This window comes from Lampetra planeri, chromosome 13 (assembly GCF_965212315.1).
Source record: "Lampetra planeri chromosome 13, kcLamPlan1.2.h2, whole genome shotgun sequence".
Taxonomy (NCBI): Eukaryota; Metazoa; Chordata; class Hyperoartia; order Petromyzontiformes; family Petromyzontidae; genus Lampetra; species Lampetra planeri.
The window spans coordinates 12,172,217-12,197,022 of NC_136119.1; the positions used below are offsets into that span (position 1 = coordinate 12,172,217).

Consider the following 24,806-nt stretch of genomic DNA (forward strand, 5'->3'; position numbering starts at 1 on the left):
CACTTAACATCTGAAACATAACTTCAACTTTGCATTCAATAGATCAGAAGATCTTAGGATTTGTGTCATCGCATATTATACAGGTTCCAGCAAAGGTAACCAACTTATTCTAATACTATCCTGACATTGTTGCTCTCGTTGTAGAAGACGTTGCGTTATCTGCTCACGTTCCTAGTCGCGAAGGCGACGCCTGCATCCGCCACGCTCATGGGTCTGCTGGCACAACAGCTTCACTTAGGCTCTCGTGAGGCTCTGCTCACCAACTTCAAGTATATTTTCTCTCACCTGGTGTGCTGCTGCTCCAAGACTGAGCTGGAGGCTGCTCTGCTGTTCGTGCAGGTCGGTGTTCTTCATTGCAAGGCCTGCGAGCCACTGGCGGCCCCTGGTGGCCATTAGTGCGGCCCCTGACGTGCAGCCCCCGACAATACGCAAATGTGAAAACACCCCATGATGCTGTCAAACTCAGTGGGTTTCAAATGTGTGGTGGCCTTCATACTGAAAATTAGTGAAAAACACTTGTCCAGGTGTAACCCACGTCACCCCCTACTCTCATACTGTCCAGGGGCTGGGTTTATGATTTACGCTATCCAACTAAGATTGACAGTATTTATGCATTACTATTGACTGTCCATCTGTCTGTCCTGTTTATTAAGGAGGCAAAATTTGAAGGTGATTCAGTACAAACTAAGCTTTATCATAGCATTGCATTGCTATTAGGGACTCATCCTGGCAAAAAACTGTCAACTTGATCTAAAGGATGATCCATAATTCACCAATATAACACATTTTAAATGATTTGGCATCTTTTGCCATTGCGTGACATCATGACTTGAGGCTAATAACGATGCTGAAGAGTGAATCTGGTCTGCCCTGATTGCCTTACACAGGGAGGTGCAATGGCCCAGGCAAGGAAATAAAGAAATGCATCCCTGACCCTGGAGCCCTGTGTAAAGTTTATACATTATTTATGAACAAGATGCCGTTATCTTATGTGTGATGTAATCTCATTTACAATTAACTACAGCAATTACATTTAAATGCTTTCGAGGCCGAGTTCCCTCCATGACTAGGCCTGCCTCGCCTGGTTTCCCTGCCTCAGTGTTTACGCCTTTCCAGGCAAGGGAATCATGGCCATGCCAGTTTAGGCCCAAGTCAATATCTATCGTCATCATAAACCATGATCTATCCACTTCTGGATTAAGCGTCCAAGATCTTAACTGATCTGGTGCATTTCGGGGGATTTAGGCATATGCTTTCTATACTAATTATTACTGCAATTTGCACACCATCTTGTCCATGCGTTGGCTGAGCAGAAGGAGACAGAAATTGAGCTTGGCAGCCTCCTGCGGCAGGACTTCCAGAGCCTCCACAATGAGCTGCTGCTGCGGCTGGGCGAGAGTTACCGGCAGGTGTTCAACGGACTGGCCATGCTGGCCTCTTTCTCGTCCTCGGAAGCTGCTCAGCACGTGTGTGGTGATATCTCCTCATCTCAGCAAATGGTGCGCTTGTACGAATGCATGTGTGCATGCACGCATACATGCATGCTTTCACATATGCATGTAGGCACACAGGCGTGTGCAACTAAGCGTGCATTCACGGACTTCCTTAGTGTAATTTGATGAAAAATAAACAAATGCATACACGTGCACACACAATCTTGTACATTTAAAGATTCATTGTGAACAGAGAAAGGAATTCAAGTCTTTGCAGTGCTTGATTTAGTTTGAGTAAGGAATGGCCAATAATCTAAATTGTTAAATAGCTTTCTTTCTTTTTAAGTAAACACAAGAACTGAGTTGGCTCTAAGACATAGATATATGGAGAGATGCAAGGCAGAGAGATTTACACAGGGTCAGAGACGATGAGCATTGCCTTCCCCGCCTTCCACTCTACCCACACTGCTTGACACTACATGGAGTGTCGAACATTTTTTTTGCCAAGGATGCTATGTATGTTAGGGCATACCCGAACGTTACTGGTACAAGAACAATCTGAAATATATAATGGCCGAAGCCATTGATTTAATTACACACTTTGCCAGATCCCATAGCTGTTGCCAGATCACCACATGTGACTTATTTGCTCCTAGTGATGACAATTAAAAATGTATTGTATTGAAAAAGAGAATAGCTACCAAAACCATAACTACAGCATAAGTTAGAGACGTGGATATCTACTCTCCATATTTAAGAACCACATGTATCAATAATTTAAGATTATTGTCGATGGAAGTACAGATCACATAACTACTTCTGAGACTCCTTAAAGTAATCTCTTTTAGCCACAGAGGTGTTTCATTTTTCCACACATCGTGCTATATCGACACTCATTGTATGGTCGTCAAGCCAGAATTTTTAATACCAAATTAAGTTAAGGATGAAATGTATTGATATTATTTTGAAGGTATTGTTAATCAGGTACTATGACCTCTGCTCAATACACTTGATCATTTTAGTATGGGTGGCTACCCCGATTTAAACCCAGGATCTTAGTTGTGCTGGTCCAGTGGTCTGACTCATGCCACCACCTGTTTACATTCCATCCGCAGCTGTTTTATACAGTCATGAACATTTCCAATTTTTCACAAATTAATTGTGTATGATCCTATATTTACATACTCATTTGACCTCATTCGGCTACTCTCTCACACTTCAGTAAGTGATATTTTAATCCTAACATTCATTATGACCTTTACGTTTCCACATGATGCAAAGTTTACACTAATTCTTATTATTTTCACTCAGATGTAAATATTGTTTTTATATTACCACTTTTGCCAAGGCGTGCCTGTTGAGAGTTATGTGTGTTTTGCACCTGGGCATGCAGGCCGAGTACTTACAACCCCGGCTGCTCGGAATTCTGGCGTTTTTCAACCTTCAGCTCTTGAGTTCTGGGACCAGCATGGAGGACAAGAAAAAGGCGAGTGGAGCTATAGCCTGCTTCAATGCTTAACAGCAATCCAATGAAATTAAGGCCAGATGCGAAGGAACTCTGACATTTTTAGCAAAGATGAAATCAAAATAAATATTTAACAATTACTAAAACTCTTTTTGTGTCAAATGACCTTTGTCACAAATTACGTAACCTGTGACACCCTCAATATTAATCCCTATAAAATTACCACTTTAAAGGAAAATGCAAGTTGCTAAACAAATTGGTGCTTTGTCTTAAACAAAAACACCATGAGTTTGCAGTGCGATAAGTGAATATGGAATAAAACAACTATATCTAGGATTTATGCAACTCTGGCTATGGTGGTTGTCACAGATCCCTGATGGGTTTCATGACTTAACAGGGCAGGGAAGTTGAGATGCCTAGGACAGCGTGAAGGAAGGAATAAGGGTTGGGACAGGCTCAATCACATAGTCGCAGGGAAGTAGGAGGAAACAAGAATGAGCGGTGACTACACCACATGGGAATGTGTTTATATGGGCTTGTGTGCATATATGATTAATACAAATAATTATTTGTATTTCTGAATGTGTTTGTGTGTGATTGCAAAAATATGTCTGATGTATGTTTGCGGAGCGGTATTGCATTGAAGCCCAGTGACCCGAGTTCGGTTCCCGCTCAAGACCAATACCAGTGACGATTATCTGAACCAGTCCTGGGCCTCCCCTAGGTCGACTCGGCCTCAAATTATTTGTGCGGTGTGTAAAAATCGCAACTAGTTATACAAAGGTGAACAGGCGTGGTGCTGGCCACCCACCCCCTCGTGTGCCATGCCGGCCTTCATAGGTGCTTGCTAACAGCACTTGCCCCTACAGTCTGTTAAGGCTATACGGGGGAATCTTTGTATTTATATAAAACTTGCTTCCCACAACTGCAGTGTTGGAGTTAACTGCAGTATGTGACTTGACAGACACTTAACAGCCTGGTGTCCCTGATGGAGCTCATGGGCTCCAAACACGTGACGTCCGTACGGGTCAAGATGATGACAACCCTACGAACAGGGCTGCGCTACCAGGACGACTTTCCCGGGCTCTGCTGCAAGTTAGTGGTGCACAGTTGTTGCTTTATAAATTTTATTCACAATGATAAGCAGGGCTTCATGTAATTTATTGTATTAAATGTTATGTCTTAATTATGTTATTGGACAATTTTCATATTTGGAGAGATATGTTTTGCCAAACTAATTTAAAAACTAGGTTTATGATTTATCTTTTGGCAGGCGCTAAGACCATCAGGTTATCCATGACAACCTGAATGTATCTCAGTCTTTCCAAGTGATATATGTATGTGGACCTATCGCACATAAGTGTTAAACAGCCTAAAAAGACTTCCCATTGTCGTCCTGCAAACACATGGCGCTGTGGATAAAATCCAGTGCCGTAAGTACTGCGACCTAAGTTGATATAAAAACCAGTCCTGCCCCCCCACCCCAAGCAGATGTGGAGTCATGCCAATACACATTGGTCAGTGTGGTGAAATATAGCCAAACAACCCCCTTGGCTGAATCCAGCAGTTAAGTGACAAAGGGCTGTACATAATTTGTTAACACCTTGACCATGCTCTCTCCAGCATTCATTGGCAGCCTGCCAGATCTGCTGGTGTACATATATATACGTGGCGGAGATGGTGGAAGCAACTCAGATGTACTGGGTTCTAGCTGAACTCGGCACAATCTTCTGTGTGCCATACCATCTGTAAAAGTGTTCGCCAGTTGTACCTACTCCACTGGTATAATCAAACTCACAAGTGGGGATTTAAGTGTACATGACTTGTGGTTGTATTGCAGGGCATGGGACTGCTTTGTCCGTTGCCTGGAACTGACATGCCTAGGCCCCCTGCTGAGCCAGATCAGTGTGGCCCTGCTCCCTCTCATGACACGAGAGCCCAAGAACGTGGCCTGCATTTTCCACTACATGATTGTGGAGAACAAGTAAGGACCGCTGTTTTGGAACGGCTTTGCAAAACTCTCGTGTGTTATTGGACCATCTTGGGTAGGTATCGCACCTCCAATGAGCATGGTTGGCTATGTACGGTGCAAAATAAGTTCTATATACATGCATAGGTATAGTGTGTGATGCAGTGTTGGAGATAATGTTTATTCAAGGAACTATAAAGTTTGGAAGAATATTAGATTGAGGTGGGAGTAGTCAGGCTTGAAAGTGTCAGAATCTCTGTTATGAAAGCTGGAAATAGGGAATGAGAACAAAGTAAGATTATTTTAGTTCACTTGTCAATACCAATATGGGAATACATTTGATCCCCCATTTTGTAAATTTGATAGCAAACTTCTCTTAAGCTCTACAAAAGAAGAGATTTGATGTGAAAATAATGAGGAAGAGAAGTAAAGGAGAGTAATTGGGCGAAGACGATGTGAAAAAGGAGAGATTTAAAAAAAGCCATTCAAACATGATAACAGTGTTGTATGGCTCAAATTAAAGTGCTATTGACATAGATTGTACCTCGTTCCGAAGGTATGACATGCTGTTCAAATGTCTTAACAATGTTGGATCAAGCCTATTTCATGCTGACATAGAATCCAGTGTCCATTTTGCATCTTCCAGAACCCTTTGGTAATGCTACCACAATATTACTCTGGTTTGGCATTCAGACTGTCTTTCCCATTCATTCTGGCTTTAGGCAGATCGCTATAAAATCTGGTTCCACTTGTTAGGATGTACTGTTGTTCGTGTGTGGAGTGAATGTTTACAGCGTCGTTTGTTTATTTCATGGCTAACAGGAATGCAGTGCAGGATTATCTGCATGAGGTGTACTTCATGCCAGACCATCCTGACTTAGGCCCCATCCTGGATGTGCTGAATGCATACAGCAAGGTGGGATACACAAAAATAAACACTCCTTTTTATTAGCTTTTTATATTACTGTTACATATGCTGTGATTGAACATACATGTCCTGTAATTTATTGACTCCTTAATAACACCTGAGGTAGTGGGGCTGATAATATCACCAACTAAGGTGGTCTTAAGTGCTAATGCTGATAGCTGCATTGTGAAATTTATTTAGGCTGGGGGAGTCCCAAGCCTTATTAAAATTATATTTGCCACTACGTAAGTGGTTGGTTAGGAAATGACCAGGCTGAAACCATCAAACTCTCTCTACACCTGGGATCCTGGTTTTTATCATGAATAGCTGCCCAAGTTTTAACCCACACCCTTCCTCCACAGCCTCTGCCTATCCTTCCTGTTTTGTATAGCTGCTCAGGTCCATGGCTCTGGATCTGAACGAGCATTAAAAAGAGTCCAGATGTGCAGTGAAAGCAAATGTGGATTAATAGATATCGTATCCATAATTTTTACTGATGCATACCACTAGCTATTAATATATAAGCTTGGCCTCGGCTTTTTAATGGTAGACTCCACCTAAAATACCATCTTAGGTTGCAAGTCAATGTTAGCACTGGAGGGGGGGGTATGCTTCTTACTGGTTCCAGCACTGTCATGCGGCATGTCTACTTTAAGTAGGTGGTTGTAAACTACACTTACCCTAGTGGTGTATTTTGACTACATACGACATCTGTGTGCATTACAGGAGCAGTCTCGTTCGGCAGACCTGGTCGCGGAACTGCAGCGGTTGATGCGTTCCGTGCAGCATGAGAACCTGCAGATCCGCATCCATGCACTGTCCCGCCTGCGCCACACCCTCTACCAGAACCAGGTCCGCCACCCAGACGCTTTTTGTTTTAAACAATACACATTTTCCTCGAGGGCTTCAGTGCATGCTGTTATAACTACTGACATTTGCATCCTACGAAAATTGTAAAACTCGATCACAATTAAATATTCAAATATACAATAGGATAGGTTTATATAAGTTCTTGTCTATGACATATAACTTGGAATGTTTTTAGATCCTGTTAGATCTCAGATGCTAAGCAGGTTTGAGCCTGAATATTGCTTGAATGGGCAATGACCAAGTACTACAGAATGTTATAGGCTGCATGTCTGTGTTGTGGGCAGCAGAGGGAAGTACAGAACAATTTTTTTTACTGTTTTAAGCTTTGCCATCTATGTTTCTCGCCGTCACAAAACCCCATCACTCATAATGCATGTAAAATATATTTTGACAAAATAGGAAGTTTTTTTTTCAATCATTTCCTCTTAATGTCGAGGCTACAGGTGGCAGCAGGTTTCCCTGTCCAATTGGTTATCTGTTTCCCTCCCTCTGGCCTTTGTTTTTCCACATTGGCCTTATTTGTTCTCCCAACTTGCCTCATCTGTGGTCATTTACTTGTCTGACCTAGCCTTCTGTTCCTCTCAACCTTCATTTTCCCCACCTCGCTGTTTCCTTCTTTCTTTGGCTATGGCATTGCCTGATTTTCAAATGTCTCACTCAATCGTCACCTGCCTTACTGAGCCTTTGTTTTTGTCAGCTCGCCTTTTCAAGGGCATTGCAACTGAGGCTTGGTTAGCACTAAGTGTGGTTTTTGTTTTTGCCTGTAATCAGGGCAAGCTGATGAAGTACGCGTGGGAGAGTGAGACAGTAGAACCCGTGATCTCGCATCTGGTCACTGTCCTGTTGGAGGGTTGCCATGATGCCGACCTATCTGCACGCCTGCTCTTTGGCGAGTGCTTGGGCGAGCTGGGAGCGATAGACCCTGGCCGTCTTGACCTGTCTGCCAGTTGTCAACCAAACAGAACTACTACATTCCTGGTAAGAAATCTATTACACTCCTCCGAGTAATTAGAATAACTGGTTGCTCAATTTACATTATGATTACTATAGATATTCCAGATGGAGTGCAGACATACGGTGTTGAATAAGACATGATTTTTTTAAATATGAAAGAGTACGTATACATGTACAGAATGCTCACATGATAAGTAAATTGGACTTGCAGTCCAAGGATCGCTGATTCGATTGCCTGCTTAGTTGATTGGCAGGTCGCGTGTGGTGGGCTTCTTCTTTCGTATTGCATTGTGAAAAGCAACAGTTTTTATTTTTTCTTAATGATCGTCGTAAATGAATGCAAAGGTTCCTCATCCAGTCCAATGATGTGGTTGACTTAGTGTGGATTTCAGCGATACCGTCAGGATATGCATGGATGGAGCATTCATCGGTGATGTGCTTGTTGGTTTGGACTTTTCCACAGTCGCAGTTTGGCGATCCTTTGATCTTCCATTTATGGAATGTGTACGCGCATCTGCCGTGTTGTGTTCGAGCGCGGTTCAGTGTGGTCCATAGTCGTCATGGAAGAGAGAATCCCGGTACTTCCACCGTCGGATCGTGAATGATGTTTTTGTTTGCCACGTCCATAGCCGCCCACGATTCAGAGCACCGAGTGGCGGTGTCTTTATTGTCGGCTGCTAGAGCGGAGGCGCGTATCCAGAACGGTTTCCTGGATTTTAGCCTTGGGCGGCGTGGGGGTTCCTTTAGATCTTGATGGAGCGGCAGAGTGAAGTTTTTCATTATCTTGTTGATGTACTCCCGTGTCGTCGCATCATCGCGTCGGATGTTGGCCGGAGCGATATTCGCCAGCACAGGAAGCCACGGGAGTGGAGTAGACTTTAGGGAACCGCTAATGATACGAAGCGCGTTGTTAATTTCGACATCGACATGGTTCGTATGAGGGCTTTCACCCCACACACCGGGGCACAGTACTCCGCAGTGGAGTGAACAAGGGCCTGCGTCGATAATCTTCAATGTGCTGGCATCGCTTCCCCAGGTTCCTGCAAGTTTCTGAATAATATTCACTCGTGCTTTCGTCTTACCTTTAGCTTGTTTGAGGTGATAGTAGTTAAGCGTCCGATTCAGGGTAACTCCTAGATACCGATTGTGTTCATCATGCCTTAGCTTCACCCTGCAGAAGTTAACGTTAAAGTGTGGATACTATTGGATACTATTGCATCTTCCAAGACATCTGATCAGCCTCGAACAGTAGACTAAATACCCTCTAGAGAGACCCTCTAGTGCCATGTATGGATGGGGCCTCGATCATAATGTAGTTTTTAAGTATGTGTCACGAGCAATGTCACAGTCTACGACTAAAGATGATGATGGGTAAAAGGAGTTAATCTCGTCACCTTATCAATTTAACTTTAGTACTACCACTACTTTGTAACTGAAAAAAATAATTGAAGAAGAACCATTGTTTGAATGGTCATGACATCGGAGGTATTGTTTCGTTCTTGTTAATAAGAGTTGGTGCACATTTGCCAAACAGGCTGCAGTGGAGGAGCCTGAATTTTCTCGGGAACTGCTCACGGAGCTCACTCGTGCCTTCTTGGCCACGGCCGACAATGTGCGAGCACAGGATTGTGCTGCCTATGCAATGCAGGTCAGCCCACTGCTCACACAAGTTCCCCATCGTGACACCCCTTCCCTATCCTCTGATCAGATGCATACGCTCAATTGGAGTTTTTTGTTTATTATGCTTCTGCTTCACGTTGAAATTTTGTACACCTATACATTTTTACCATCAATTTAGCCTGCTGATAAAGTTTGAACTGGTGATGAATTTTCCTAAACAATGTTCCTTTAATATATTGATCTGGAAGGCCGATTAGCTGATAGATTAAGTGTTCATTTTATTTCCCTCCTCAACTTACTTACATACCTAAATCGCATTTTGGTACAGCCTTTTGTCAATGCACTTTTGAATGAAGGCATCCCTAAACTGTCGGTTATGGATGTTGTTTAGGCATACTTCACACTGGGCTGTGTGAGTTGGTACCATTTCTAAACGTTGTTTTTGGTGGCCTTGATTGAGCAGGAGCTTCTGCAGATCTACGCCTGCAAGGAGGGCACTGAGAGCACTCCCGGGCGCTGCCTCTGGAGATCCTTTCCTGACAATGTGCAGGAGATTCTGGAGCCACACCTGCACACGAGGTTAGCACGGTTTTAAATAACAGAGTTTTTAAGTTTGACATTTATTGGTCTGTATAATGTAGTATCAAGAAGTGGTATTTTACTATGACAAGCGTTAACGCCAATAATATATCCGTCATAATAAATAAGATAATGGAAGATCACAAGTTTATAAGGGCATTACCATACAATTTGTGAAATGTAGTAAAACCTTAATCTGAAGACCCAGTAACCCTGATTCTCAGATTATCCCAAAATATTGACAAACCCCCTCGGTTCCACAATTTGTAGAACAAGATAAGTCGTTATATACCCTTTTCTTAAAAGCCTTTGTTACCAGTGGACTTCCACTCAAACTTTATATAACCCCGTATATTCATAAATATTAATGCCAACTATGGAATGAAATACCTTTATGAACTGTACAGTTAAATCTAAACCCTCTATAATTCCATTCAAAACGTTAAGTAAAAACTGTAATCAACCACTTGATATGTGCTGTCATGCGTTACTGGAGGTAATACATGTACAAGGGTCTGTTAAATCACTTCAAAATCAAATACAATCTTTATCAGCGTATTAATCTTCTGGACCCATATGTCCTAAGTCTCATCAACATAGTGTTGACCTGTTCAACCCATGCTGATAAGCTTCCTATCATAGGAAAGAAAACATACATTCAGTGGGATATGTTCAACATGGTGTTGTGCAGTAGACCACGTGGAGACGGGATTTACTATAAGGGCTGTTGCCGTTTATTTACACTGTTTCACACAACACTGGAACTCACACCAGAGGTAGGTGCTCTATTTTTGGTCCTTACCCTGGACTCCCAAACTCTACATTGTCCTACCCTCGGCTATCCCTTGGGGCTCTCTCACTCGTCTGACCAGAGCGGGGGTTCATCCAACACCGCCCGGCGACGAGGAGAGAGAACCCTCTCTCTCTCTCAGCTGATTCTTACTGATTACTCGGGGCCCTGTTCTCGGCTATCCCTTGGCTCCTCCCACTCGTCTGCACGGGACGTGGGTTCATCCAACACCGCCCGGCGTTGAGAAGGGGGAGAGACCTCTTCCAGCCGATCCTTGCTCTGGCTCCCCACAATGACCACACCTTCGTCACGGGGGTCCCCCTTAAGTATCCCTTTGGCGGCTCCTCCCCCTAGCTCGGACCCGCCTTTGTTGCCGAAGGTGTGCCCCCTTACAGCCCCCGTGACATGACGTCATCCTCGGCTGTCAACTCGCTTGCACCTCCCTCTGTTTGCTCCCTCATGGTTGCTCACACTACTCCTTTACAATGGTGCAGAAAACATGAAAGAATTATGCATTGCTGATATGTTGGATTGTAAGTAGTAAAGTATTTATTGTGTAAGTGGTGGATTTTTTCCAGAGCCAAAACTCTACTGCATATTGCCATATGTATCTTTTTTGTGATTTGGGCATTGAGATGTTAAAGGTGTATTCATGTTTCACCACAGGTACATTAATTCATCACCCATGTTCAATTGGGCAAAACTGCGGAAGCCGATTTATGTCACGAATGTGAGGAAGACATTCCAAGATTGGGCATGCACATGGGCAGGCTACCTCCTCACCAAGGTAAACACACCATTTATGCAAACAAAATTAAAGCCCTATTTTAATAGATATCCCTGAATATATTATGTTCAGCCCTTTGTCAATCCAAGACCTTGCCACACCGTGTTGGTCATGAAGGTTGTTTGACTACTCTTGAGCATGCTGGTCAGTGTGGATTGATTGAAAAAGGAGGTGGGGAGGGGGGGGGGCTTGGACCTGTTTAAATGTATTGCATTTCTTATTGAAGCTTTTTTTTTGCCATTGTGGTGCCATGTGCATTTCCCTGCTACCTGTGAATTGTGTGGTGGTAGCCCCTCCAGTTTCAATAAATGTATCTGCTGCTGCTGCAGGTGCGGCAGGAGCCAGCACGCAGGGTGTTCACGTCGTGCAGCATGATCATCAAGCACGATATCAAGGTGACGCTCTTCCTGTTGCCGCACATCCTCGTGTATGTGCTGCTGGATGGTGACGTATCCGAAGAACAGGAGGTAATAGTCGCAGTTGGCATCGTAATTTTTTAAATATTCAAAACAACAACTACAGCAGCTTCTTTTCTTTCCTACGATTATAATTCTTGATAGGTTTCTCCAGTTTAGTTTTTTCAGATTTTAGGCATGTACACTAAATCTCAAAACGTACATACAAGTACTTTAGAATCTGAGTGTGTATTTATACTGCAAGAATCATGAGCTTTTAAGCTCTTTTTCACAGATGTCCAGTTGGGGCGGGTCAGAGTTTCAACAACAAACAATACAAAGACAAGATTGGGGTGCAAGGTATAGGAAAGCTAAGCAAGTCACTAAATAAATATCAAAGTAAATAAATTATACAAGTACAAATTGCACATTTGCCAGTCGCATACCGTTGTCTTCACATGTGCAAGTTTTGATGGTGAAAATGTCATCTTTATATTTTGAACACTTCAATGATGCTTGTTCTCCACTTTCTGCCTCCTAAAGGTACTTCCAAGCATACACTTGTACTTGCATGTAAACTCATATGATATACATACCTGTATGTATTTATTTATATGTAATATCCGTTCTTTTCTATGGCAGGTTTTTGATGAGATGTTGGCAGTATTACAGCATGACGTGGGCCAGGAGGGGTCTGAACGTGCTGATGCGTCAGACCTCAGTCAGATGAGTGCCCAGACCATATTTTCGGTGCTTGACCACTTGACCCTGTGGTCTAGGCATAAGTTGAAGTCGCTCAAGAAGCCAAATGGAGTCAAGTCCAAAAGCAAAGCTGGTGGGCCATTACTTTGCACCCTCAGGCCAGCAGGTCACAAATCATTGTGCAGACTCTGATGTGTTAATTTTCTCAAATATAATATAAACCAAAATGACACTATATTATATAATCCAAAATGTAAAATAGTCACATTTTCATTGCTAGAAAAAAATACAGATTAATAATATAATTTTTAACGTACAAAATATTACTTGATATTACTCATGAGGCCATAATTTAAACAGAGAGCACCTAATTAACTTGTGGTTTTGATGTGACCAGGGCACACACTGAGCAAGAGCTTTGCTCGAGTCCAGTAAACATTCTGCAAATTCATAGCCCTCATGGTAATAATGTGAAGACCACTCCCCAAAGTGAGAATTATTTTTTATTGTTATTTAGTTACCTGTTGAAGTTTCATTAGAACTTGAGAAAGTGAAAGTAAGTAGATTAGTTTGTGTATTTAGAGTAGTATTGTGGGTTACACTTGGTTTTTGTGGTGGAGATGAAGAGATATTGCTTTAGTAGGGCAGTTTTTTAGATGTACGCTTTTAAAGAGTCAAGATGCATACTTCATTGTTTAGATTGGTGTTTGAGGTATGAATGCTCGATCTTAATTAAACAATACAAAAGCAAGCAAGCCTCAGACCTTTGAGTTTAGGAAGTATGTATGAAGAATGTGACATGCAGTTCCCGCTCTTATTTTTGTGTTTCTCTCCTTGGTTGGGCAGGCACGACGAGTAGTGCAGTGGTCACACACACCTTAGGAAACGAGCAGTACCAGCGAGTGCAGAGCTTCCTAAAGCGCATTCCCCAGAGCGTGCTCTCCTCATCTTCATTCCGCTGCAAAGCTTACACACGTTCCCTCATGCATTTTGAGGCACACATCGGAGAGAGCAAGCAAGACATACAGAAGCACCTGGCATTCCTGCAGGTGAGAGCTAGTTTGGATATCTGCAATTGTGAAGGGTTGTATAGGAGCTAAAACACTCATGAGCACCATGACCCAGGTTATGTTCCTGGCCATACAAGCAACCTGTAAATGTTGCTATCTTATTCTGGCCTTGGCCTTCTTATGTCAACTTAGTTGGAAAGGATAATCTGGTATGGTTAACCAAGATCAGCTAAATAAGCAGACAATGGCAGTTACGAAGTGGTACTAACGCCACTACAAAACATGAGACATCTTTAATTGGGGTATTCCATGTCATGTCAAAACAACAGGTTATAATAAATAGCCTTACTCCCCACTTGTTTTCATCATATTTTTAGAGTGGTAGTAACCCTAAATATGCAGATTTTCTTTAACCAAAATGAAAAGTTACGCCTGGAAGGCTCACACTTAAGTAACTGTAACGTCTGATACAATGCAAGTACAAATTGAAGAAATGTAAATCTGGATTATATTCATTGGAATGTATTAATTGCCTACTATTTCAAATTGCCAACCAAAAGGTCTTTGACCAATGAAACGATCAAAAATATATCGAATCGTGCTGTAAGAGCATACCTTGGATGTTCAGTGTCAGTGGTGCAAGAGTTGTGGAATGTGGCGCAAGAAGGTAATGGCAAGATGTCATGATGGCAACATAATTGGAAGTGATGATCTTTTGTCGTTGTGTGTGTGCTCAATTATTATTGTGGATATGTCTGCGTGAATACCTATCTGTAACACAACCACATGTATGTGTTTTTTGTGTGTGTGGTGTGCGTGTGTTTTGGGAACTTGTGGCGGTTGTGGGGCCCAGACATTGTACGTAGCCATGGATGAACCAGATGGCGTGGCGGGCGTGACGGCACTTCGCAAGGAAGAGCCATCGCTTCACGAGCAAACGCTGGAGCACGAGAGCATCGGACAATTGCGTGATGCTACCGCGTGTTACGAGAAAGCCATCCAGGGCGAGCCACACAAGGTGAAACGTCTTGCTTGGATGGTCATTTGGGTTGGTCTGGGCTAGGATTGCTTCTGGCTAGGTTTGGCTTGGATGGGATAGAGTTTGACCGAACCTTTCTGGGCCAGGGATGACCTCGTTTTTAGGACTTGGGATTTCCTGAAGCTACACTGGACTTTCATGGGCGGGAGGGGGTGGCTGATTCTGCGTATTCACGCCCATTTTCATTTAAGCTTGGTAAGCTCAGGGGACGGTCCATTTACCATTACAGGCTTAACCTGCACTGCTCCAATCCATGTGCCTATTCTTAATAAGCCATGAACCGCTGGGGGCTTGGCCTCTCCAGGTTCTTTCACTCTGCCCCTCTAGTCATCCTCTCCATGGCCAGAGGGAATGCATAAAAAATTGTGTATCTAATAACACATTTTTGGATTAGTTTAAACTCTCTCAAGATGAAATCTAAATAAAAAAAAATGCGCTTTTGAAAAAAAATACATGTTTGAAACCGACCTGATCCTGCAAACCTGGTTGGTGAACTGAGCCTTCTCACTGGTCGTGAAAACGTTACGTGATTTGGAATGGGTTGTGGCTGCAATGGTTTAGGCTTTTTTTGGGCTAGGGCCTACCTGGGCTATAACTGGTGAGGTATATACACTGGGTTAGTCAGCAAGTACCTTTTTGAGTCTTGAAGCATGAAAAAAATCTCCCAGGTGGGAAAAGACTTCATACTGTGTTGCACTGTTGTTGGATGAATGAAGGTTTCCTGTTTTGGTATTGTTGCCTCTCGCGGTGTTCGGCAATGCAGATTTCATACCGTCACGGGTTGCTGCGATCACTGCTTGGCCTTGGGGAGCTCTCCACTGCCTACTCTATGGTGAACGGCATACTCTCCCAAAGGTAGTGCTTTCCCTAGCTGCAGGACATGAAAATATAAGTATTGCTTGTCAAGAGATCACCTGCCATCGTGTCACCGTATTATCTCTGTGAAGTAACTCGTGAATTTTTATATAGCTGACATTTATGGTTTTTGTAGAATCTCCCATCAGCTGGCAAAAAATGTGTTGCTGCCAACACAGGATAATTTGTAATTTATACATTTTTTAATTTGTTTCCTAAAAATCTGTAAAGTAATTGATTCCAAAGTGAATGAATATTTAGAGTCCAAATACTGGCAAATGCCCTTTTACACTCCCATAACATAGCTATAGTCAATGGTTACTCAAGCTGACCTTTTACCTGTACTTTGAACGATCATTGTAACCACACAGGCCTGAGTGGACAAATGAACTCAACGTGTACCGGGTGGAGGCTGCTTGGAAGCTTACCCAGTGGGGTGACCTGGAGACCTGTCTCACCAATGGTATGCATGGCTATGCATTTAATTGTGTAACGATCTCATTGGTCTGTTCTATTGATCAATCATTTGTCCATTAATCCACTCCAATCCCACCATGCCACTTACATTAATCTTCTCGCAAATGATTCTACCATCTTGCTCACTCACCAACTTATGTACTCCATCACTATGCTAATCGTTTCACCTACCCACAATGTTAGCATACCACCTCCTGGGCCACCCATTAAGTAATGGATGACATCACCACAGAATGTGCTAGATTGGGTGAACTTTAAGACCACTTGAATTGGTGCAGAAAGTATTGAAATTCCTTGGCACTATCCTGCGATCGCAACCAACATCCAGTCCTCCAAATCCACTTACCATTTGACTTACCCACCTACCGATCCACTCATCATGATTTAGGTTCATCTACTTACATACCAACTCACCCACATACCAACTCACTGCTATACTTATCCAGATACTCACATACCACCCACCTTTTCATCAATTCACTTACATTGGAATGTTTCAGTACATTTTCAGTAACATCATAAATACTTCAAGATGGTGGACCTAACACACCTCAGGTTTTCACAGGAGTTGCATTATGATTTCATTCCAGGACTGATATTCTAAGGTACGACGTCTAGGTAAATCCCTTTTCCAAAATATGAATGATATTGGTTTTGTTGGTCTTCCATTACATGTGCGGTATTCGCTCAGAGACATCTGGCTCCTGGAGCATTGGACTGGGCAAATTGCTCCTAGCGGCCAAACAGGGTGACCGCGTAACGCTCGAACGCCAGCTCAAGGTGGTGCGTGCCGAGCAGATGGTGCCCCTCTCTGCTGCCAGCCTGGAGCGTGGATCATACCAGCGTGGATACGAGTACATCATCCGGTGCGTCTGCGCAGGATACAGGATGGTCGTGGGTCATGGTGTTTAGAAGGCATCGCACAACTGCTTGGCGGGGGGGGAGGGGCAACTTTTCTAAATACTCATGCCGGTTGGGGTGGCATACCCACCACATGCCTCAAGTTGGTGACTCATACTCAAATGTGGAGGAAGGCAAAGCATATATATCTGTATGTATGTTGAACTTCTTTCGTACCGTACGTAGCCAACCATGCTAATCGGAGGTGTTAGACTAGGTGGGGGAGGATGTTGGACCCATTCTGAGAGGTTGATGGCCAAGACTGTAATACCTACTTTAATTACCAAGGAATGTCCTTAATGCTCATAACGTCATTCCACATCGACCAGCCCCCCCTAATTAATATTCATGAGCAGGTGACGTATTCCAAATGGACACCCCCCACCCCTCATTAATAATCATGAGCGGGTGACATCACTCAACATAGAACAGCCCCCCTCATTAATAGTCATGAGTTGGTGACGTCCTCCAAATGGACACCCCCCCATTATTATTACCGACTATAAGGAGCCAAGAATGTCTGTGTGCAACGCTCGTGACGTCACTCCACGTCGACCAGCCCCCCTCATTAATAATCATGAACAGGTTACATCTTCCATATGGACCCCCCCCCTCATTAATAATCATGAGCAGATGACGTAACTCCACATCGAACAGCCCCCCTCATTAATAATCATAAGGTGACGTCCTCCAAATGGACAGCCCCCCCCATCACAATAATTAGCGGGTGACGTTGCTCCACATGGGGGGCCGAGGTGCCCCCTCTCCCCATCCTCGGCGTCAACTTACAACCCTCACTACAAAGGCAGAACCCTCACGTCACGCGATCTCCGTAACGCTATTGAGATCTCAAAGTAAAAATAACGTCGTGATGAACAAGGGATTATAACCTTAAAATTAAATAGCTCTGTGTCGGCGCGCCCTTACAAATTGCACATGAATTGATGCAATGAATATCACGTCGTGGTCTGCTTTTCGCTTGCAAGTTTCAGATTTACTGCAATACACCCGTCATTGGACAGGCAAAAGGCGAGTATAAACAGATTAAGGTTCGCACGTTGAGCCTGTGAGAATTAGAAGCTCTCAACAATGCGATTTTTCTTTGAAATGTGAAATCCACGATCTAGATAGTTGATATGATTATCACAGTGCAGAAAATATTTAACAAGGCTTAAGGCGTCATGCATAAAACATCTTTGGTCAATTTGTGACAATGTGGCAAATAAAATTGGAGTACATGCAGGAGTCAGGTGATATTTTTATTCTGGGTGTTACAACTTGTATTGTTGCTTACTGTTCTTTCCAACTAAGGCTGAACATGTTTTGACATCAGCTCTGACAGTCCTTAATAGGGGGGGCACAATAACTCATAAGGATGATCCTATATGAACCAACCTGTAGTATATAGTTATGTTGGAATTAGAGACTTGCCAATAAAACCTGGCAAATTGATAAAAGTTTTTTCCAAAACATGGAGACAAAGCATAGCAAAAAGGGATATATACCAATATGTAAGAACCCTTCCCCCTGACAACTACCCATTGGCTTCCATTTTGCTAAATACACATAATCTATGTGCATGTATTGTGTTTCCAAACTTGAAGTTGTTATTGTTTCTTAGCTTTGACATTTTCTGTTTTGACGTTGTTAATGGTGGTGTAGGCTGCACATGCTGAGTGAACTGGAACACAGCGTGAGCCGCCTGTCGGCCGGTGAAAACTTAGAGAATCGGAGCGTTTGGTCCTCGGCGTGGCAGGCGCGGCTTGAAGTGACGCAAAATTCATTCCGTGCCAAGGAGCCGATCCTGGAGCTGCGCCGGGCCCTGCTTTGCCTCGCTGGCGATTCGTGAGGACTGGGATTTGCACCGCACGCTTAGCATCGACCCAGTATCACCTTCATTGACACAGCGATGTGGCTGTTAACACTAATGGAGAGTTATGTATGCTGCGCACAGGACAGAAATTAATTCAGAAGATCCATTTAAAATCATCTAATCTGTGATCATTTTATACTTGGCTAATATTATCAATGGTCTGGAATCGATTTGTGAAAATGTACATTATTTGCAGGTTGATGTTTCATATTCGTTTTTTTCCCACGAATAAGAGGAGTCTTGCTTCAAATGTTTCCGATTATGCACGATCTTTTTGTGATAAGACGAGTCGTGGTAACATTCGTACTGTTTGCAGTTTTGTGTGGGTAATTTTACGGATAAAATTACGTATTTTCATGGATGTAATGATGCACCAACAGTGTTCCCTACATCAGAGCAGATCGGAGGAGTTTGGTTTTGCTCATTACTGTATACATACCTCAGCCCTACTCTAACTGTATGGATTTTGCTCATAGCCTGAACCAAAACTCATTAGTTCTATCCCAGTCCTGCCATCTAAGCTTCTGGTATTTATTCTTAGCATGAACCTAAATCTCTAACCCTAAACTAAAACGACCTCCACCAGCCTTGATCACTAACCCTGTGATGCTGTGTGTGCAGGGATGCACTGGTCGGGGAGTGCTGGCTCCAGAGTGCACGGGTGGCACGGAAGGCAGGGCATTACCAGACGGCGTACAACGCCCTGCTGAACGCACGTGCCGTGCACCCCCCAGACCTGTGCGTGGAGAGGGCCAGGTGGCTCTGGATCCAGGTAGCCCCAGCGCGCTCTACATGACCGGGCTGACACACCCATGTCTTTTGCTCTCAAATATTCGGAATCAGCCGTTCCCAAACTTTCTTTTGCTTGTGTATCCCTCTTTTCAAATTGTATGTATGCATGTGTGTTGAACTTCTTTCACACCGTACGTAGCCAAACGTGCTGTCATGTGATTTATCACCGAGTATTATTTTTTTACTACCACTGTAAAAGAGGCCCACCCCCCTTTATTAATATTCATGCCCGCGTGGAAATTTACACGAACGCACAAGAAGGTCGCGCACTCCACATGCCGCACCCCTCCACAATAACCATGAGGGGGTGACGTCGCTCCACGTTAGGCAACCCCCCCCCCCCCCCCCCATCATTAATAATCATGAGCTGAACAATTTTTCTATTGAATATTTCAGATTTACTGCAATATACACCCATCCTTGGACAGGCAAACAAGCTAGTCATTAATAATGAGACAAGTCATGGGTTAGCTACCACCCATGACTTTTATTTCATATGGCTTGCGGACACAAAAGGCCTACCACTTGTAAACGGCCTGTAAACGATGTCCATCCATCACTTTAGACATCTTAGGAGCACTTACCGCATACATGAGAAAATGTTGGAGCTTGTATGTCATTTTAGCACACTGCCACCTATTGTTTTCAGTAGTTCTGATTATACAATTAATTCGGACCTTTCATGATCAAAGCTTACGTCAACTGATGTGTGTCCTGCCTTTAGGGAAAGGTGCACCAGGCACTGCTGCAGTTACAGAGAAGCGTGGAGCAGCACGTTGGGGGAGAGGGCTGCCGACCTTCTGACCCGCGCCAAACGGCTGTGCTGGCACGTGCCTTCCTCCTTATTGGCCGCCTCATGGAGGAGACGGCTAACTTTGAGAGCAACGCCATCGTCAAGCAGTACAAGGTGTGGGCAAGGAGGGGATGGGAAGGGGAAAGAGGGGCATTCAATTGTTAGCTATGTCCCCAGCACTTGTTTCTGAAGCGGCTGTAAGATGAGGTAAGATAGGATTGACATATCAGAGTGGGTTGCTTTCAACAGGGTTTGTATTGTTATGATAATGAAAAATGGAATATCTAAGATGTTACTTAAAAAAAAACATTGCAAATAGTAATGTTATGAATACTCAATTGGTTAATAACCTATCTTTGCCAACTGTGCAATCTACATATCGGCATTGGCAAATTTAATTGAATCCCTCCAGGTAACAGTTGAATTGGATCTTCCCTCCTAGTTTTCAACACTAATTCTATTCTTCCATAAGTGTCTTATAAATCAACGATTACTCATGTCGACGTAAAAGGGCTAACTTCAAGGGTGTTTTCAGTTTATATTGGCAAAGACAAATTGACCACTTTGGTATTTTATTTCGATGCCATTGGATATTTGGTTGAAAATTCCCAATTGACATTGATGACATTTAAAGGAACATTCTTACAATATTCATGTGCTTGTTTCAATGTACATGGCCTCTGTATATCTTGATCACCAGGAGGTGACCTCCCTCCTTCCTGATTGGGAGGATGGGCATTTTCATCTGGCCAAGTACTATGACAAGCTGATGCCAACAATGACCGACAACCGCATGGAGAAGCAAGGCGACATCATCTACCGCATTGTCTATCACTTTGGGCGGTAACTGCAGCTACCTGATTTTTCAATCTTACTTTCCTCTTTTTATTTAGCCAAGTAAAATATTCTACTTTTGTCTTCCATTGATCCACTTCACAAACAACGCTTTAATGTTCATCCTTTTTTTTGTTTTAGTTCTGGACAAAGTTGTACGTCAATTCTTTGCAATGCACAAAACGTCGGTAGAATTTATATTTCAACAGTGTTAGATTTCACAACTTTTCCCACCCACATTAAAGGAACCCAAGCATCAATTACACTTATTTGATGGCTTTACAATTGTAGTGCAATAACACAGGCTTTTAAAATTGTGTTAATCAGTCGTGGCCATGTAGCACCTCCGATTAGCAGGGTTGGCTACGTACAGTGCGAAAGAAATGCAACATACGTACATAAATATACAGCTCATACATGTGCTAAGTCATGCCAGAAATGAACTGTCACAAATGAAAACCTGATTTTGAACAGCCACCTAAGAATAAGCCAGATTTTCACAAAGTGATATGGTCTCAGCCTGGTTACCAATATTTGACAATGTGGTATTTAATTTGTGTCTAAGGACCTCAATTTGATACTGGCCCACCTACCAAAGTTCTCAGGAAAACATAAAATGAATCGCCATTTGGTGGCCGATGAGAGAGAATTATTTGGCAAGAGATCAGAAATGGTTCTATTCATTGTCAAGTGATCTGACTATTATGCTAAATTTGGGATAAATTTTATTTGGCAAACCCTGAATCAAATCCAAAGCCTTCTGGTATTTTTTGACTTAAAACTTTTGTGAGTGCAGGAATTCATATTCTATGGTTCTTTCGGTAAAGTCATGTAGATTATTGTTCTATCTATGTGACTTAACTGAAAAAACCATATAATATGACCTCCTCTGAGAAGTTCCTATTTCAAATATAAGTACACATCTTTTTTAAAATGAAAGATAAAAAAGAAACACCTGAACAAACTTCCAAAATTGATTATTACTAAACATTTCTCGACACAGAAGCATTTGATTATGCTGATGCTGGTTGCTATGAAATGCTATTTAACACATTTATTTGTATTTTTTGCAGGTCCCTTATGTTTGGGAACCAATTCATATACCAGAGCATGCCCAGGCTTCTCTCACTCTGGTTGGATTTTGGAGCCAAGGTCTTCGAGCTTGAGAGAGGTGCAATGCAATTCCTTACCAAAAAGTCACTGCTTTGATATGGGAATTACTTTGATGGATTTCCATCCATCATCAGCGGGAATGTGAGATGTTACTAAAACTAACCATCTTCTGCAACATGGAATTAAAGACCCTTTGACATAATTCTCAGAAATAGTTGGTACCTTGCCTATATTTTCCCCGAAATCCAAAATGTAATAAAAAAAATAAGTCTCCTTTCTCAATAAGGCAATGGCCTGTGCACATCTGCCCTGACAACTCTGAGTCGGTGAGATAAATCTTACCTCAAATTTGCACTGTCCAGTCTTTCTATAACACAGTCATGCTTTATCTAGAGGATATTTAAATAGATTTCATTCATTTATTTTTGTGCAGGTATCTGAAACATCTTCATGACCTCATTAAAAATAAAATCGTCATTAAAAAACACATGCAGACACATGCATACGCGCAGAAAGAAATTACTTCCCTCATTTAGTCTTTCTTGGAGCAAGTACTCAACGAGATATACGAGAGGGTGGTATGGTTGACACCATGCTCCGCTCATTGATTGGTGACCAAGCTGTACTCGACAGCTCAAATGTGCAGTTTCTCATCTGTCACTTCTCTCTTCGCCAACCCCCATACCATTTCGCACATTTCTACCTCCAGGCAACCGCTCAGAGCGTCAGCATCTGCCTGTTGCAGCCGACCTGGCCAGGATCATCAAGATCATGACGGAACACACAAAACAGCTGGCCCCCTACCAGTTCTTCACTGCCTTCTCCCAGCTCATTTCACGCATCTGCCACCCGCACGCAGCCGTTTGTGCTGCTTTACAGGCTATCATTGTTAAGGTGCTGACACGCTACCCACAGCAAGCCTTATGGATGATGATGGCTGTCTCAAAGGTGAGGATCAATTCCTTCCATCGTCCTCGCCTTCATACTACATCATTCTCTTTTACTATGCTTTCATTCCCGCCATCCATCAACTTAATAAAGTAATAACGATAATGATTTGGTTCAATTGTTTTATAATCATGTGATAGCATGTGTAAGGAAATCGAGTGTTTGGGGTAGTAATGGTATAACACAGAAAATTGAGATGTCACAAGCTACTTCGAAACAATAGAGATGTCAACTTGAGTGTTGAGAGGGGTAATATATGTGTTACTGTATGGGCCAAAATTAACAAGAAAAACTGCAATACTCTTAGTTCTTTCGGTAAAGTCACGTAGGTAAAAAATGAGATTAAAATTAATAAAAATTAATGAAAAATAAAATCACGACGTTTCGGAGGCAACCCAAGCTTCTGTCTTCAGGTGAAAAAAAAAACCTGCAATGTGAGGGAGCATCTTGAACGTTCAAAATAAATTGTGGCAAGCACAGTAGATATAATTAGGAAGAAGTTGCAATGGGTGGGCCATTTTTATGGAAGATTACATGTCATGTTACTACGACAGGCATTGGTTTTGGAACTCGGCGACTTAAAGAAAGACTCAACGCCAGACAGTGAGATGCTGTAACAATGGACTTTTGAAGGACGTGTGTTCACTTTACAGCGGTAGCAAAATGAAGTAAGCTATGGTATTGTGTGGTGGCATTAACCAACATGTGCCGTTGTCATTGATATTGCTTCCAAGACTATTTCCCCACAGTTCCCACGTGTTATAATTGTGGCCACATCTTTCTTTGTCCCCCTTATTAAATGTTCCCAGTCGTCACATACCACACGTGCCGAGCGCTGCAAGGCCATCTTCAGCAAGGCGGTGCAGGTGGATGGCTCCCTGAGAAAGTTCATCCGAGATGGCACAGTGTTGACCGACCTCCTGCTTGAGCTCTGCAACAAGCCAGTCAGTACTCTTTGGTTTTTTCGGTAAAGTCACGTAGGTAAAACAATCAATGAAATAAATGAAAACAACTAAATTAAATCACGACGTTTCGGAGGCAACACAAGCTTCCTTCATCAGGTGTAAAAAAGGCAGAGCAAAATAACTGTAGCGAGAGTTATTTGTGATGAGACATTGTTATATAGGGTAAGAGGAGGTGGAGGAGCCAAGGAGGACGGGCGCAGGATGGGGGGGGGGGGTTGGGGTGTTGGTGGAGCCAGGAAGGTGAAGGTGGTACTACACGATGGAGCCACAGAGGGGGGGAGGGGGAACGCAGAGCGGGGGAGAGTAGCGGTTGAGGTTTAACATGGTTAATCACATCTTTCCAGTCAGTACCACCAAAGGAACTTCATGATTATTTAAGGCCTCAATACAGGCAGACCTCGCTTAGCGTGGCCCCATAGAACGCCGTTTTGTTACGGTGTTCTTTGTCCTGGAGAACATTTTTTCTTCAAAGAAATAGAAAGAAAAACATCTACAAAGTGCGAGCGAGAACACGCAGCAGTGCTGGCCGAGGAAATGTAGAAATAACGTCAGGAATGCATTCCCATATATACTATGGAATAATTACCGCTTTTAGCGCCGATTTGATAGGCACTCCTCTAGGAATGCATCTTGAGCGCTAAGCAAGGTCTACAAATAACAGGGCTAGAGTGGAGCCGGAGTAGGTGATAGATGGACTATATTCGGAAGGGGTTTGAGTTGAAAGAGAATTCGGATA

General features: G+C 43.0%; 1 protein-coding gene across 7 annotated transcripts in view; it reads left to right on the plus strand.

The window, feature by feature from the left end:
• The window catches only part of ATR (ATR checkpoint kinase), a 65,103-nt gene that overhangs the window by 21,366 nt on the left and 18,931 nt on the right, over positions 1-24,806 (plus strand). For all 7 annotated transcript variants that reach the window (XM_078600196.1, XM_078600194.1, XM_078600193.1 and 4 more), the window contains 25 exons: positions 145-339; positions 1,314-1,499; positions 2,827-2,919; positions 3,863-3,993; positions 4,739-4,882; positions 5,690-5,783; positions 6,501-6,626; positions 7,416-7,622; positions 9,133-9,246; positions 9,682-9,797; positions 11,254-11,374; positions 11,704-11,841; positions 12,412-12,604; positions 13,318-13,520; positions 14,335-14,499; positions 15,284-15,375; positions 15,747-15,838; positions 16,544-16,718; positions 18,415-18,597; positions 19,247-19,397; positions 20,142-20,324; positions 20,911-21,053; positions 22,118-22,215; positions 22,867-23,105; positions 23,915-24,049. In XM_078600196.1, the coding sequence (XP_078456322.1) occupies positions 145-339; positions 1,314-1,499; positions 2,827-2,919; positions 3,863-3,993; positions 4,739-4,882; positions 5,690-5,783; positions 6,501-6,626; positions 7,416-7,622; positions 9,133-9,246; positions 9,682-9,797; positions 11,254-11,374; positions 11,704-11,841; positions 12,412-12,604; positions 13,318-13,520; positions 14,335-14,499; positions 15,284-15,375; positions 15,747-15,838; positions 16,544-16,718; positions 18,415-18,597; positions 19,247-19,397; positions 20,142-20,324; positions 20,911-21,053; positions 22,118-22,215; positions 22,867-23,105; positions 23,915-24,049 (3,717 nt within the window). The remainder of the gene's footprint in view (positions 1-144; positions 340-1,313; positions 1,500-2,826; positions 2,920-3,862; positions 3,994-4,738; positions 4,883-5,689; positions 5,784-6,500; positions 6,627-7,415; positions 7,623-9,132; positions 9,247-9,681; positions 9,798-11,253; positions 11,375-11,703; positions 11,842-12,411; positions 12,605-13,317; positions 13,521-14,334; positions 14,500-15,283; positions 15,376-15,746; positions 15,839-16,543; positions 16,719-18,414; positions 18,598-19,246; positions 19,398-20,141; positions 20,325-20,910; positions 21,054-22,117; positions 22,216-22,866; positions 23,106-23,914; positions 24,050-24,806) is intronic.